The following is a 15,439-nucleotide window of genomic DNA, read 5'->3' as shown; positions in this document are numbered from 1 at the left end:
GTACATGATTAAAAAGGCCCACTAGATGGCAGTACAGTTCAGTGCTGGCTCAGTTAAACAGGAATGTCCAGCCAAGATATCTGGTGCTAGGCAGGATTCAGGACTCCTACAATATGAGGTTGGGTAAAATACACACAACTTGATAAGATTTGACCTGACCATGAAATGAACAGATCCATCTAAACCCTGAGATCGTTTATGGATGGCTGCTAATAAAGGGTCATAATTAAGCTTACAACGACTTATTTTATGATTAGATACCTTAACATCCAAATAAGTAAAACAATACGGGAGAATGTGCAATGGAAGTGAGGGAACATGACTGGACGTTTGGAATTGGGGAAGAGGAGGGGAATGGAATGAACAATGAGATGAAGAGGGGAGAACTGAATGTAGATTGTAGCTGCAGTAGATGGGCTGGGGATTGTAGAGAGAACGAGGTCAGTTTGGGGAAGGAGAAATGATAGGAAGGGAGGCTAAATGAAAACCAAACAGGAGGAAATGAAAATACCTGGTTCAAAAAGGTTAGAACAATGTTTAATCAAGTTCTGGCATTTCAGTTTTGCTACACAAAACGAACTATTTCAGGATAAATAATGCCCTCACTAAAGATGGCCGCCCTTCCCTCAAACCTAGACGAAGTAGTGTTTAGTCATTTCCGTTTCCGGTCCGGCTTTTCTTGAGCCGACATGGCGGAGGAGGCGACGCGGCGAGTCGTGGCCCAGATCCCGATATTGAAGACGAACGCGGGCCCGCGCGACAAGGAGTTATGGGTGCAGCGACTGAAGGAAGAGTACCAAGCGCTCATCAAGGTCAGGGGAAAGAGAGCCTCGGCGGCGGGCTCCCGGCACTTTTGCATATCGCGCGTCACACCGAAATGTATCCGTGCGGTATTTCCTTCCGGCAGGTGTTTCCGGGTGCTGTGGGATTTCCATTTCTTTATGGGGGGGGGGGGGTGGCTTTTGTTTGGGTTGGGTTCAGGTGTATGATTCTTCTGTGCAAGACTATGGGTTCTGCCTGGCTATGGCCGACGTGTGACCCTGTTCCTTTGCGGGCGACCACCTGGTAGAAACCCTTGCTCTGGGACCTGTACCTGTTGGATAACGCGTGGTTGACGTACTAGGCCACTTGAATGCACTACTTCTTGGCTCCTTCCCCCCTTCTACCCCCTTTGACTGTCGCTGTTTATTTCCTAGGGTTCCATGTCGAAAGGGGCAGTTTGGTGCAGCGCTAGTTTTGCACTTTTTCACGGTAACAAGAGTAAATAGCGGCAAAAGCCAGCTGGCCCATCCGGTCTGCCCAGTTCTGTTCACAGTACTAAGGATCTATCCCAACTGCCAGCCATAGAAGCTTGACTGCTTATAGGATATAACTCCTTAGCCAAGCTAATTTTTGTTTAGTTTGTGTACTCACACTTTTTTGCAGTCAAAGCCCACAGGCAATGCATGCTGTGGTACGCCTAATAACATACATAGGATAAAATTGATCTTCCCATACAACCTCATGAAACTATACAATATACAACGATATATAAAACCATATTACAATATGTCTTCTTTGGTTCATTACCATTCTGGATACAAGTGGTATTGTAAAATTTAGCAGAGAAAAAGAAGAGGGCGATGAGGAAAAAAGTATAAATGCTAATCAAATACTTCTATTTGTTATACACTGAAGAAGGGTTTGGAAAAAGACTGCCGGTTGTTGGCAAATGGACATATGATACTGGGAGAGATGTGACACTGTTAATGAAAGGCAGTGCTTGTGTGGAATTTGCTAAACTGAAAGTGAGCAATGGGGCTGGATGGGAACTCAGAGGGTCTGCCTAGGACCTGTTCAGTAGATATTTGGTTCCAAGAGACTGCAGAATGGTGGATAGATGCATGTTGTCTTCCTTTATAAAAGTAGTAACAGACAGGAAGTAGGAAATTACAGACAAGTTACCTCAATGTGGGAAAATTAATGGAGACTCTACTGAAGAAAAGAATATTAAAGTATATAGAATTCAGCAGGTTGCAGGACCTGAGATATTTATTTATTTATTTATTTAAATTTTTTATATACCGATTTTCCTGCATAAAATGCATATCAAACCGGTTTACATTGAAACATTATAAACAGGAAATAGAATTCCTTAGTCTAATACATTGAACTTCTGTAGTTAATAATTGTAAACTGAGTAAAAATTTAAACAACAGTAATAAAGTGTTAACTTTATAATGAAAACATGTAAAACAAATATTTTAACATTAGCCCTACGGTTAGCACAAAGGGGAAAGCCCCTTTGTCGCGCCCCTTCGGCGCGCAACGCCTGTTGGAAGGCGCCGTTTACCGGCTCGACGCTGAGGTGACGTCAGGAGTGGGCGGAGTTCTTCCCCACTGTGTAGTCCGCTCTGTGTTCTTAGTTTCAAGGCGAAGTTTTTCCATTTTTTTGTTCTTTTTTTTACACAGTTTGTGTGATTAAGTGCCCGATGTTGTTGGGCTGCCTCACTGTGTCATATGTCAAACAAATCTAATCAATTTCTTTCACTGAGTGACTGAAGAATTAGATCAAGGTATGTGTTGGATGTGGTTTATTTGGATTTCAACAAAGTCTTTTGATACTGTCCAACATAAACAAGCTAAGCAGCCTAGTGCTGGGTTCCAAGATGATGGACTGAATTAGAAACTGGTTGAGTGATAAACAGAGTAGTGGTATATGGAGTTCCCTGTACGTACCTGGATCAGTCCAGACCGTGGGTTATGTCCCCAATCCAGCAGATGGAGTCAGCCCAAAGCTTCGAGGGGGCGTCACCATAAGTACTACTACCCCCTCTGCAGGAGTTCAGTATCTTCTGACTCCAGCAGATGCGAGTAGGGGAATCTGGGCTTGCTCCCGATTTCCTATATCCTATTCTGTTTTCCCTTGGTTGGAACTTTCTTCTCTGTCTCTGTCTTGTCTTGGATCAAGTTGTATTTAAAAAAAAAAAAAAAAAAAGATAAATTGATTAATTGGGGAGGCGGGGCTCCTTCCTTGTGCTGCCTCTCTGTCTCCTTTGTTTCCTCAGCGCGAGCCTGTGTTCTTGCCGGGGTAAGTTGTTTTTCTTGGTTTTCTGGGCTGTAGTTTTATTTTCAGCTTGCTGATTGAGACTGCCGGTGTGCCCGGCCTGCCAGCGATTTCCCTCGCTCCCGCGGCCATCTTGCACGCGCCTCGTGGGCTGCAGGGAGCAGGGTGAGTGATCTCAGCGGGTTGCGAGGCCAGGACAGGCCCCCCCGCGGCGCCGCTTGTTTTTCTCGGCGGGTTGTGCAGGCCGTCCGGGCCCCCCCGCAGCGGCGTGCCGTTTCGCGGGCCCCCCCCCTTCCGCCCCGAGGCTCACCGAGTGATTTTAGCTGCCGTGGGTGGTTTTTCTGAGCGCCTGCTATGCCGCGGCCGTCGCGTTGCTCGGCCTGCGGCGAGCCCGGTTCGCGCATTTCCAGGGAGGGCATCTGTGCTAGGTGCCTCCCAGGGGGGGAAGGCACGTCCGGGCCCCGCACTCGTTTTCCAGCGGTGCTAGCCTTGCCCGGGCGGCGTGGGCCGGCCCCTCCCCCATTCCTGGCGGGAACGGCGGCCATTTTGCACGTGCTGCGCCGCGAGGGAGATCGGACAGCGCTGGGGGATGGGGAGGCTTCAGGGGACTCTCCCCCGAACTTGCTGCCGGAGGAAGATCCGGAGCTGGACTCACAGGAGCAGGGCCCTCCGGGACCCCCCCCCCCCCCCCCCCCCCGCGGAGATTCCCCCGAGTAGGCCGGGGTTCTCCCCAGAATTTATTCGTCTGATGCACACAGTGTACCTGCAGGAGCTGGCAGCTCCCACGGGGCCTCCGCCCCCCAAACTACCGCGACCTTCGTCCCTCTCCTCGGCCCCCCCCCCTCCGGGGGGCGTGGGGGCCCCACAGCTCCCCGCACACGTCCGGCTCCCTGTGGGTTCGGGGGGGGCTGGCTCGGACCCAGTTTCCCCGGGATCGGACCCTGCCGTTTCGGGACAAGGGGATTCTACTTCAGCGGGAGAGGATCCACGCACGCTGCGCCTCTTCCAGCGGGAAGAGCTGGATGACCTAATCCCACAAATCATTCAGGGGTTGGACCTCGATCCCTCGCCGGACCCGCCAGCTCCCGTCGCGCCCGCTGTCGTTACTTCTTCGAAGAAGGGGGACCCGGTCCTGGCGGCGCTGCGCCCGCGGGCGCGGGCGTTTCCCATCCACGAGTCATTCCTGCAACTTCTTACTAGGGAATGGGATTCCCCAGAAGCTGCGCTAAAGGGCAGCAGAGCCATGGAAAGGCTGTACCCGCTGCCGGAAGATTTTCTGGATCTCATCAAGGTACCCAGGGTGGACTCCGCAGTGACGGCGGTCACGAAGAGGACGACCATTCTGGTGACGGGTGGAGCGGCGCTGCGGGATACGCAGGATCGCAAGTTAGAAGTATTCCTCAAGTGGGTCTTCGAGGTCTCCGCAGTGGGACTGCGGGCGGCAATGTGTAGCTCTCTTGCCCAGCGGGCTAGTCTTCTCTGGGTACAGCTACTGCTCACTTCTCAGGTGCTGCCTCCCGAGGAGGCCGCCCAGGCGGACCGACTCGAAGCCGCAGTGGCATACGGGGCTGATGCCTCCTACGATCTATTCAGGGTCCTCGCCCGCTCCATGGCCTCGGCAGTGGCGGCGCGTCGACTCCTATGGCTCCGCAACTGGGCGGCGGACACGTCCTCCAAGTCGAGCCTGGGTTCCCTGCCTTTCAGGGGTAAGTTCCTGTTCGGAGAGGAGCTGGACCAGATAATCAAGTCGCTGGGGGAAAACGCGGTCCATCGCCTGCCGGAAGACAGATATCGCTCCACCAGGGCGTTCTCGTCCTCCCGGACCAGAGCCAGGGCGCAAAGACGCTACAGGAGTTACAGGCCGGCGGTATCCCGGCCTCCTCCCTCCAGGGCTCAGCCCTGGTCCCGTTCCTTTCGCGGGCGCCGCCCAGCGCGGGCCACTTCCACGGCGGGACAGCCCTCGCCCAAATCCTCTCAATGATGTTCAGCTCGCCCACTCCGCCGTTCCCAAGATCGGGGGACGGCTGGCGTTCTTTTACGAGGAGTGGGCACGGATCACCTCGGATCAGTGGGTTTTGGACACCGTAGGACACGGCTACGCGTTGGAATTTGCCCGCCCTCCGAAGGGACGGTTCATCTTCTCTCCCTGCGGCTCGGCCATCAAGCGAAGGGCGGTGCAGCTGACCCTGGACAGACTGTGGGAGATAGGCGCCATTACGCCCGTACCCTCCGGAGAGGTGGGCTCGGGCCATTATTCCATCTACTTCGTCGTACCGAAGAAAGACGGTTCCTTCCGCCCCATCCTGGACTTGAAGGAAGTCAACAGATCCCTTCGGGTGGTCCGGTTCCGCATGGAAACGCTACGTTCGGTGATCGCGGCGGTACATCGAGGGGAGTTTCTGGCCTCCTTGGACCTGACGGAGGCCTACCTTCACATTCCCATTCGCCAGGAGCATCATTGTCTGCTACGGTTCAAGATCCTGGATCAGCCTTTCCAGTTTGTGGCGCTTCCGTTCGGATTAGCAACGGCCCCGCGCACCTTTACCAAGATCATGGTAGTTGTGGCGGCTGCCCTCCGGAAGGAAGGGATTCTAGTACATCCTTACTTGGACGATTGGCTCATACGAGCGAAGTCTTTTCCACAGGGACAGGCGGCAGTAGCCAGGGTGATACAGTTTCTGCAGTCCCTGGGATGGGTGGTGAACTTCTCCAAGAGCTCCCTCGTGCCCTCGCAGCGCTTGGATTTCTTGGGGGCGACCTTCGACACCCGTCTGGGCGCGGTTTTTCTACGGCAGGACAAGGCGCACGCCCTACGGGAACACATACAGCGATTCTCTGCATTACCAGCTCCCTCCTCCTGGAACTATCTTCAGCTCCTGGGGGTGATGGGCTCCACCATCGACATGGTGCCTTGGGCATTTGCGCACCTCCGCCCTCTACAAAGAGCGCTTCTATCCCGTTGGAAACCACTCTCGCAGGACTACCAAGTGATACTTCCGCTGCCCCAGTTTGCCAGAAACAGCTTGGCCTGGTGGATGGTCCCGGAGAATCTGGCTCGCGGCGTGTCCCTCGACCTACCAAATTGGGTGGTGGTGACCACCGACGCCAGTCTCGTAGGCTGGGGAGCCGTCTGCGACCGAAGCGCCACGCAGGGGACGTGGTCCGCGGAGGAATCAAAGTGGTCCATCAATCGTCTGGAGACCAGAGCGGTCAGATTGGCGCTTCTCCAATTCCTGCCGCTCCTTCGAAATCGGGAAGTCAGAATCTTATTGGACAACGCGACTACGGTAGCCTACATCAACCGTCAGGGCGGCACTCGCAGTCCGCAGGTCGCGCTCGAGGCAGCGATGCTGATGCAGTGGGCGGAGCGGCATCTGCGCCGCCTGGCGGCCTCGCACATCGCAGGCGTGGACAACGTCCAGGCGGACTTCCTCAGTCGCCAGCGGCTGGATCCCGGAGAGTGGTCTCTCTCCGACACGGCCATGCAACTGCTCGTCCGGCGGTGGGGCTCCCCCCACCTGGATCTCATGGCGTCCGTCCAGAACACCAAAGCGCCTCGCTTCTTCAGTCGCCGGAGAGAACGGGGGGCGGAGGGCGTAGATGCTCTCGCGCTCCCGTGGCCGGCCGATCTGCTCCTATACGCGTTTCCCCCTTGGCCGTTGGTGGGAAGACTACTCCGACGGATAGAGGTTCATCAGGGGCCTGTGATCTTCGTCGCGCCAGAGTGGCCAAGACGACCTTGGTTTGCGGATCTCCTCCACCTGGTAATCGACGGACCCATCCGGCTGGGACATCTTCCCCGCCTCCTACACCAGGGACCGGTATTTTTCGACCAGGCAGAACTCTTCTGTCTTGCGGCCTGGCTTTTGAGAGGCGCCACCTCCGCCGACGGGGGTACCCGGAGGCGGTAGTATCAACGCTGCTGCGGTCTCGGAAGACTTCGACGTCGGTGGCCTATGTGCGAGTCTGGAAGGTGTTCGAACTGTGGTGTACCGACCGGAACACAAGACCCACGGAGGCGTCTGTCCCGCAGATTCTCCAGTTCCTACAGGCGGGAGTGGAAAAGGGGCTCGCTTACAACTCACTTCGAGTTCAAGTGGCCGCTCTTGGCTCCCTCCTGCGGGGAGGAGGATCTCTGTTACAGCACCCGGACATCGGCCGTTTTCTCAAGGGTGTCAAGCACTTGCGGCCCCCATTGCGGGATCCTTGTCCCTCTTGGAGCCTCAATCTGGTACTACGTTCCATGTCGGGACCTCCTTTTGAACCACTGAGGAGTGCGACGATCAAGGACCTCACTCTCAAGGCGATGTTCCTGGTGGCTATATGCTCCGCTCGGCGTATTTCGGAGCTGCAGGCTCTGTCCTGCCGGGAACCTTATCTCCGGTTCTCCGATTCGGGCGTTTCACTTCGTACGGTGCCTTCCTTCCTCCCGAAGGTGGTGTCCGCCTTCCATGTGAATCAGACGGTGGAATTGCCTTCTTTCTCTTCGTCTGAGCCGCGGGCTCTTCGTCTCCTCGACGTCAAGCGCACTCTGCGGGTCTACCTGGAGGCTACGAATGACTTTCGGACTTCGGACCATCTCTTCGTCCTTTGGTCTGGTCCCCGGAAGGGATCCCAGGCCTCGAAGATGACTATTGCCAGATGGCTGAAGGCCGGCATTGCCGCTTCCTACATCGGGACGGGGCGGACTCCTCCACCCGGTATTGTGGCGCATTCTACACGCTCTCAGGCGGCCTCCTGGGCGGAGAGTCGATCGGTATCTTCGCAAGAAATCTGTAGAGCGGCCACCTGGAAATCGTTACACACGTTCTCGAGACACTACAGGCTACACCTCGCCTCGTCCGTCCATGGACACTTTGGCGAACAGGTTCTACGAGCAGGCCTCGCAGAATCCCACCCGGGTTAGGGAAGCTTGGGTACATCCCACGGTCTGGACTGATCCAGGTACGTACAGGGAAAAGAAAATTATTACTTACCTGCTAATTTTCGTTCCTGTAGTACCATGGATCAGTCCAGACGCCCACCGCATTTGGGTTCTACTCCTGCTCGGCTGCCTGTTATATGGTAGTGTCTTCTTCTCCTTCTCCTACTATGTTCTTTCACGTGTTCCCCGTTTCACTGTCCGTGACTGTTTTTCTTGGGGGTCGACACGAGTTGTGACCTCCCATCCGTTGGTGGGATGGTACAGTTCTCTCTGTTCTAAATTCAGCGGCTCATTGTTGCCGTCTTGTTTAAACTTGATCCAATTCAGGGGTTTTCTGTTTACTCGGGCTTTGATATTCTCGATACTGAACTCCTGCAGAGGGGGTAGTAGTACTTATGGTGACGCCCCCTCGAAGCTTTGGGCTGACTCCATCTGCTGGATTGGGGACATAACCCACGGTCTGGACTGATCCATGGTACTACAGGAACGAAAATTAGCAGGTAAGTAATAATTTTCTTTTCACTCAGAGGAAGGAAAAGGGGATTAGTTGAGTGCCTCGGGGTTCCTTCAATATCTCCATCATATTGTTTACAAGGATATTGAAGGAAATGTTTGCCTTTTTCAGAATAACACTAAGATCTGCTATAGAGTGTGAACGTCCCTTAGGGAAAAGATAAAATGCGAAGTAATCTATGAAATCTTCTCAATGTCCTTACAGTGGACTCGTAGTTCTGATTTTCCCTTTCACTTCCTCCAAGAAAATTGGAACTATAAATCCATGCATGAAATGGTACAAAACTAGGACTGATCAGCCTGTTCTTTATGACATGGAGCCAGTTGGCAGACCTCACACCTCTCCATTGCCCACTTCCACAGCCGGACTCCATTTATAGCTATCCAAGGCTACCAAAATAGGAGATGTTTGCATATCCCGACTCACTGGAATGAGAATAGGGCTCATTTGCAGTCCTGAATGCGTGGAGGTGCTGCTCCTGCCTAAGCATGGGGTGGTGGTTCTCTTGGGCAGTAGACAGCTGGGGGTTGGATAATGCTGACCGCGGCCTGCTCCTTCTCTTCCCAGTACGTGGAGAACAATAAGAGCGCAGACAATGACTGGTTCAGACTGGAGTCCAACAAGGAAGGCAGCAGGTATGTGACCAAATGCCCAGGGGGACGTTATTGGGAGGCTGGGCCGCTCACTATCTGGTTCATGCAAAAAGTTCATAATAAGTAGAGGATGCTAGAACAGACGTGGGTATCTCCAGTCCAGGAGTGCCACAAACAGACTTGGTGTTTAGGATATCCACAGTGAATACACATGAGATATACCTCCTACATATGATCAGTGTGGATATTTTACACTCCAGGACCGGAGCTGCCTATTCCAGTGCTAGAGGACCAGGGTTGATATTTCTTGACAGTTGTGGTGTATCAGTAGCATGGCGTAGACAGTCAGACAGAGGCTGGAGGATTTGGCCTCCTCCTGCTGAGCCATCTCTGTCACTCAAATTAGCATCTTTCTGCTGCTGCATGCAGCCCAGGGGGCTGTGGGGAAAAGCAGCACCTGATCTACCCTTTCATCAGCCCTCACGGTCTTGGATTAAAGAACACAACAGTAATGAGCAAATATGCCAGATCCTGTGTCTCACAGCCGGCATCCGTAAAGGGGCATTGGTTCATGAACTTAAGCCTGAAGAAATCACGTGTTCCCTTTTTGTTCTGTCTCCCTCTTCCAGGTGGTTCGGGAAATGTTGGTACATTCATGAACTCCTCAAATATGAGTTTGATATTGAATTTGATGTAAGTGGTGGAGTTCCCTCCCTCCTCTTCCCCCCCCCCCCCCCCCAATGTTAACAGCAAAACTCAAAATCTTATCTTGGCCGGCTTGATGGCGAGTGCTGTGCACTGCCGTGCAGAGGACCTGGGTTTGATTCCTGGGCCACCGGAGGCTGGGGATGCCATGGAGACCGTGCTCACAGCCCCTGGTGTGAGGGAGTCCCAGTCTTATGCAACGGTGACACCTACTGGCCAGAATCGGAGTCCACTTTACCATTGCAGTGACTGGATTAAGTTGGGAGAGGATATAAGAAGCGTGTGTATGTGGGGGGGAGAATCCTGGGTAGCTGTGAATGGAGGCTCGTGAAACTGTAGCCAAAAGAGGCTGGTTCTGATTGAGCTGGAAGCCCAGAAGAGCAGGAGGAAATTGCCAATCCAAAAAAACCCCCCCAAAAAACAATCCCCAAATCAAACCTTTTTTCAATTTTTATCTGTTTGGACACCCCCTGAAGTGTGTAACAGCTGTGCTACTGCTGCCGCTGCTTCTTCCCCAGTGATTCTTCTCTTCCGGCTGAGGCCCTTAGAGTTTTAAAAATCTTCTCAGCATACCTGCATCTTGATCAGTATATCAGCCCTTCTGACTGGCCTGCATGTATAACAGTGGAAGCTTTCAATGTCTCTTCAGAAAATAAAGAAAATTCAAAAGGAATCGTAATGATTTTTTTTTTTCTGACAACTACAGGTTGACTGATTACAAATCTTTTTTGCTACCAGAAACACTTTTTTTTAAAAGCTTCAATTTTGCAAGTCTTTTAAGTAGCTGTTCTCCGTTTCCTCTGAGCTCCTGAAAGCAGCCATGTTAGCAGGAGTCACAAAAGTCCTCTCGCTTGCTGGATCTGATTAGTTGCTATTGGTTATGGTGTCACAGGCGACATCACATTCATTCTGTGTGACACACACCAATCATGGCTGTCCCTGGGGGGTATGGGGGAACAGGCACAAGAACTGACTCCAGTGATGAGGTCTTCTTCCTGCTTTGGACTTTTGAGTGTTAGATTGAAAAGCAAGGTGTACCACTGTCAGGCTGAGTTCTGACTTTCCTTGGTGTGGGAAAGGGGAAGAGAGGGGCATTGTTCCATAAATAATAAAAGGAGTCTTTTTGAAGGTACTCGGTGAGCCCCTTCTTACTCTGGGGAGAGAGCATGCATGAGAGAGTTGCTATCTGCTTGCTGGGCAGTGATAAGTGCTGGTCTTTTTCCACCACAGATTCCAGTCACCTACCCTTCCACTGCTCCAGAGGTGGCCATTCCAGAGCTGGACGGGAAAACAGCCAAAATGTACAGGTAGAGCAAGGGGGCGGCTTCTCCACGTGATGGCAGATGTGTACGCACACCCGTTTCCTCCGTCTCCCAGTGTGTGACCAGCCTTCGCAGACTCTCCTGCTGCCCCTTTCAATAATATTAATAGAGTCCATAACCAGAATTAAAAATGGACCATCATACTAAGCACTCCCGGTCAAAAAGACCACCATTGCTTGAAAAATAGTCATCGGTCCTCAAAGTTCAAGATTTTTTTAAAAATATTTTTAAATGCACATAAACATTGAAAAGCAATTTAACTTTTAGTCGCTGCTATCCAAATAGTAATCCCAAGAGTCCCGATACATGCCGTGTTTCGAAGATTCTGCGTAGGGGATTAATCTGACACACTATAGCGTCGTCCACTCTTTCATCCGTTCCACCGTGGTCCATTTTTTAATTCCGGTTGTGGTCACTATTAATACCATTGATTGATTTGTTCTCCGTGGGAGTTTATGTTGATGATTGACTATTTTGACACCTTTCAATAACCCATTCCTTTTCTCTCCATTTTTTTTGCTAGCATTTCACGTTCCTGTCACCCATCTTAAAATTTTTTTTTCTCCTTTTTTTTTTTTTAAAGACCTTTTCTCTAGTTCCTAGGCCCGTAGCCTCTCGTGCAATCCTTTACAGAAGCTTGTTCACTTTTTCTCTGGCCTTGGGCTTCTCGCTTTCCTCTCTTCCTCTCCACTCCTCCTTGGAGGGGGGGGGGATCTCTCCTCATCTCTTCTCCCCTTTTCCTTTTTGTCTTTTAACTCTTTCTGCCTGTCGCCCCTCTTTCTCTCAAGCGGAACTTTTATTCTTCTGCATTTCCAGAAGGGGTTGGCCAAGGCGGATGAGATAACGTAGAACCAATCCTACAACTGTTGTAATACGGTTTACATCACACGTTCATAAATATAGAAACCGAACAGACACTAGCCGCAGAATATCACAGACCGTACCTTCAAGCAATAAATCCATCAACCGTTATCTGTAATTCACTTTATTCTTTCTGTGTCCCTTTTTCTTTCAGTTCATCTTTCTTTCCCCTCTCGTAGAAACATGACGGCAGAAAAAGACCGGGTGGCCCTCCCGGGGGGGGGGGGTTTATGGCACAGGAGTAAACCAGCTTCTGATTGCACTTCTGTCTCCTCTTTTGGCAGAGGCGGGAAGATCTGTCTGACGGATCACTTTAAGCCCCTCTGGGCCAGGAATGTTCCCAAGTTCGGGCTGGCGCACCTCATGGCACTCGGGGTGAGTAGCAGCAGTTTCCCGAGGGGAGGGTCTAACCTGAGCCACGCTCTTTGTCAGGTGGCAAGACTTTCCTGCTTGTCCTTTCTTCCCCGCAGCTGGGTCCGTGGCTGGCGGTGGAGATTCCGGACCTCATCGCCAAGGGTCTGATTGAGCACAAAGAAAAATGAGGCTGCCTCGGGAGAAGGACCTGAGAGGAACGGAGCAAACATTGTTACCGCCCTGGGGATTTTTGTACCACCGGTTTGGTCTTGTGCTCATCCTGTCAGCTCTTATGGACCTCCATCTGCAAGTCCCAGCACCAGGATCGTCCCCTCAAGTTATATCGGATTGTAAAGTTTCCATGGTGAAAAAGAGTTAAATAAATCTGCTTGTCTGTTTTATTCTCCCTTAGCAGAGTCCTCCGCTGCTCCCTCTCTCCAGACAGCATGACTTCGCTTATCTTTAGGACATGGCTGTCTGCTGATCTGTCATCTGTGGAGCAATGGCGTCATCGTGTGGCCAAGAGGGAGATTGCAGGTGGATATTTCTTAAGGATTCTCTTGTAGTAAAAAATTAACATTCTAAGTGATACCTTTTTACTGGGCTAACTTAATACATTTCTGTCTATCTAGAAAAACTAGTCAGAAATGTATGAGATTAGTCTAATAAAAAGGTATCACCTGCAGATCTTCGTGATGTTTACTGCTTTGTAATCAAGTGGACTAAAATGGCAATCATGCTCCATTATTGTAGGGCTGCAAGTAACAGCACGAGCTGTGCAAACTCCTCATAATGTCCTCTTTCCTGGTCTTTGGCTGCTTTGCTTAACCTTTGTGATGTACACATAGAAAGAAAAGGTCTGTGTTTTACTTAGGCCATGCCACTGACATGGAAGTATCCCTTTCCCTGAGTCCTGGTCTCAGCTGATGCCTGAATGGGGATACAGATGATGAGCAGCTCAGCAGCACCCTCCAGCTCACTTTGCTTCATAATGGTGAGAGCGGCATTGTAAGAGGAGCTTTAGAATATCTTCAAGATTTAAATAAGTATTAGAACCAAAAAAAAGGGGGTTTTAATTATTCTTGTCATAACGGATAACAGAATCATCTGCAAATATTTTTGCTAATACAGCGACTGCTTCACTTTCTTTTCAGGGAGAGTGAATCTCTGTCACATCTGTCCAGTTCAGTTTTCCCATTGCTTAGAGCAAAGTTGATTTGTAGTTTTTTTTTTTTTTTGTCTTGTCGAAAGTCCTGTGAGTAATAGAAGTTAAGGCTGGAACAGCCTTATAAATAAATGAAACTGCACAATGCCCTCTACGCCTAATTCTGATTTACAGAGGAGGAGGTGGGGGTTTTTTTGCTGGTGTAGATAGGGTACTGGTCCCCAGTCTGACTGAGGGGGAGGGGAATAGAACAGTTTCAGTGACCAGGGAGGGCTTGGCCCTCGACTCTGTGACCAACCTCTGACAGCCGGTTGGTGCTCAAACTTCATGGTGCTACTAGCATGAATGGCACCATGGGGGGGGGGGGGGGGGGGGAGACCACCTGAAATCTCTTGGGCCAAGGGATCTCGCCTGCCGGCACAGCCCAACACCAAAGCAGCAGGCATGGCTGTTGGGTAGGGCTCCTTGTGGCTTTTCATCCTCGAATGTCAGTTTTTCATACCTGCCTGAAGAAGGGTTGCTGAAAACCCGGATCGTTTCTCTTTCAATTAAGCAGGCACATAGTATCAAGTCCTCTCTTTTTTTTTTTTTTCTTTCGCTTGCATTACAGAGCAGTGCTGAGGAACACTACAGTACTGATAATCCTCATCCTTCCTACAATAATCCCTCTCACATTGGACAACAGCCTTGAGAAACGCTCTGCATCGATGATCCTCATCCTCTCTCACATTATACAGCAGTTCTGGGGTCCACACAGCAATGACGGCCTCTTTTATATATAATCTTGTGCTTAAATGCATTAATCCGTTACTGCCTGGACTGGCCGGAGCACACAAGTGGCAAGGTGCATGCAGTCCATGTACACTGTTTTAGCGCCAGCTTCTCTGAAATACCGTATCTCTTATCAGGGCCCCCCAAATTCTTCTCTGAAAGAAACCAGGCTATCGTGTATGGTGGTGGTGGGGGGAGGGGGGGAGGTGTGTGACTGAGTTCCTTGCCTCCTCCTCTAACCAGTGGGAGGACAGTGATGGCTGTGTCATGCCCCCCCCCCCCCCCCCCACCTGCGTGTGCGTGGGTTTCCATGTTCTGTTTGTTTGGGATAATTTGATGTTTAAAAGCCAGTGCTTCCACCCGCTGGCGGTCGCTGGGTGGTGACTAATATACAAATAGCTCCATGCTGGTAGAGATCAGTGCATTTGGTAAGTTTAACTCTGAAACCTCTACAGGGTCGATTACTAGTGCACAGACACAGGAGAAAACCACTTGGACTGGATTCTTCAGAGTACCAGTTGCCACTTTGGGTGTATTGCAAGCTCAGTGCTGGGGTCCACATAAGAAGTTACTACCCAGGAGAAGGACCTTGTAATCAATATGTTGACATTATTAGTTTGGTGTGCAGTAAAAGTCAATCTCAGGACTAAAACAGAGAATATCATAGTGCCTCTGTTTAGATGGATGGAGCTGCTACACCTTGAGTATTGTGTGCAGTTCTGGTCCCCCCAGCTCAGAAAAGGTAGATTGGAACTAGAAGAGTCACTGAGAAGGGTAAAAGGTAAAGGGGATGGATCTGGTGCCTTTATGAAGTGAGGGCTAAACAGGTGGTGGCTCTTTTTAGCTTGGAGAAAAGATGAGTGAGAGGGGGCAAGGTAGGATGTTGATAAAAATCATGAGTGGGATGAAACAGGTTAATAGGGGACAGTTTCCCTATTCTTTCCAGTGGTAGTAGGACTAGGGGATTTGTTGGTTAATGAAAAGATTTGAATTAAACCAATTCAAGCGGCAGAATTTGTTGGCAAGAGCAAGGTTAGCAGTATAGCTGGGTTAAAAAAAAAAGATTTGGACAAGTTTCTGGAGGAGAAGTCCATTAACAATTCTTAGCCTGTGTGTCATGGCGCCCTGTGATGAGAACCTCCTGCAGATGCTGCTACTGCTCAGGTCTCCAGTCCATTTCAGGG

General features: G+C 50.9%; 1 protein-coding gene across 1 annotated transcript; it reads left to right on the top strand.

Moving 5' to 3' along the window:
• Positions 1 to 649: 649 nt before the first annotated feature.
• UFC1 (ubiquitin-fold modifier conjugating enzyme 1) lies at positions 650 to 13,631 on the top strand. The gene is made up of 6 exons (XM_029580367.1): positions 650 to 812; positions 9,052 to 9,119; positions 9,707 to 9,770; positions 11,013 to 11,089; positions 12,250 to 12,340; positions 12,436 to 13,631. The coding sequence occupies exons 1-6, from the start codon at positions 690 to 692 to the stop codon at positions 12,505 to 12,507; spliced, it is 495 nt and encodes a 164-aa protein (XP_029436227.1). The 5' UTR covers positions 650 to 689; the 3' UTR covers positions 12,508 to 13,631.
• The last annotated feature ends 1,808 nt before the right edge of the window (positions 13,632 to 15,439 follow it).

Source organism: Rhinatrema bivittatum, chromosome 16, assembly GCF_901001135.1.
Source record: "Rhinatrema bivittatum chromosome 16, aRhiBiv1.1, whole genome shotgun sequence".
Taxonomy (NCBI): Eukaryota; Metazoa; Chordata; class Amphibia; order Gymnophiona; family Rhinatrematidae; genus Rhinatrema; species Rhinatrema bivittatum.
The sequence above is the reverse complement of the archived record's forward strand: the minus strand, read 5'-3'. Positions and strand labels throughout refer to the sequence as shown.